Source organism: Crocuta crocuta, unplaced genomic scaffold, assembly GCF_008692635.1.
Source record: "Crocuta crocuta isolate KB4526 unplaced genomic scaffold, BGI_CrCroc_1.0 scaffold882, whole genome shotgun sequence".
In the NCBI taxonomy this organism is placed as follows: domain Eukaryota; kingdom Metazoa; phylum Chordata; class Mammalia; order Carnivora; family Hyaenidae; genus Crocuta; species Crocuta crocuta.
The window spans coordinates 47,187-47,826 of NW_027527833.1; the positions used below are offsets into that span (position 1 = coordinate 47,187).

Here is a 640-nt window from a genome sequence, read left to right on the forward strand (position 1 = left end):
CTCCCAACTAACAACAACACAGGTTGGACCCTTGCAGGTTACCACAGGTGTACCACATTGAGAAGGAGGGCTTGGGACTGGTACAGTTTCACACTTCATTGAATGAGCTCCAGACTACAAATAAACACAACAAATAAGAAAACACAAAAATGATTGTGCAGGTATGGTCACTCCCTACCTTGACAGGAAATAGAAGCATATATTCATCCAAAGTGAAATGAACTATGAATGAGCCAACCGAACAATTTAACTTCCCCAGCACTATTCACTGCTTTTAACCAGAAACTGGATTCTTCAGAAATTAATTTACTCACTGTGCATCTCACTTTGGAGCCTGGGTGCCTTCGTTTGTCATCTTGGTTACCTTCTGACTTTTTGACATTTGCAAATGCTTCTGAATTTCCATTAGTAGGAGGATTCTCTACAAAAATGTACAAAATAAACCACAAAATGTGCAAAGTAAACTTAAAAAGTTTGCAAATAATCTTAAGGATGTTACTTTAAAATAATACAAAATAATTTTAAAAGACACAATGTCAAAACATATAACAAAGTACCAGAAAACTCAAATTATATTAGTTTGTGTCAATTAACTTTTTCCAGACATTTAAAAAATTTAAAAATCCATTAAAAAATGTAT

At 33.9% G+C, this 640-nt stretch overlaps 1 protein-coding gene across 1 annotated transcript in view; it reads right to left on the reverse strand.

Annotated features, from left to right (window-relative positions):
• The window catches only part of LOC144243498 (fibronectin type III domain containing protein 3C1-like), a 51,979-nt gene that overhangs the window by 33,316 nt on the left and 18,023 nt on the right, over positions 1-640 (reverse strand). The window contains exons 18-19 of the mRNA XM_077778602.1: positions 327-421; positions 13-114 (exon numbers count right to left, since the gene is read on the reverse strand). Coding sequence (XP_077634728.1) covers positions 13-114; positions 327-421 — 197 coding nt within the window. The remainder of the gene's footprint in view (positions 1-12; positions 115-326; positions 422-640) is intronic.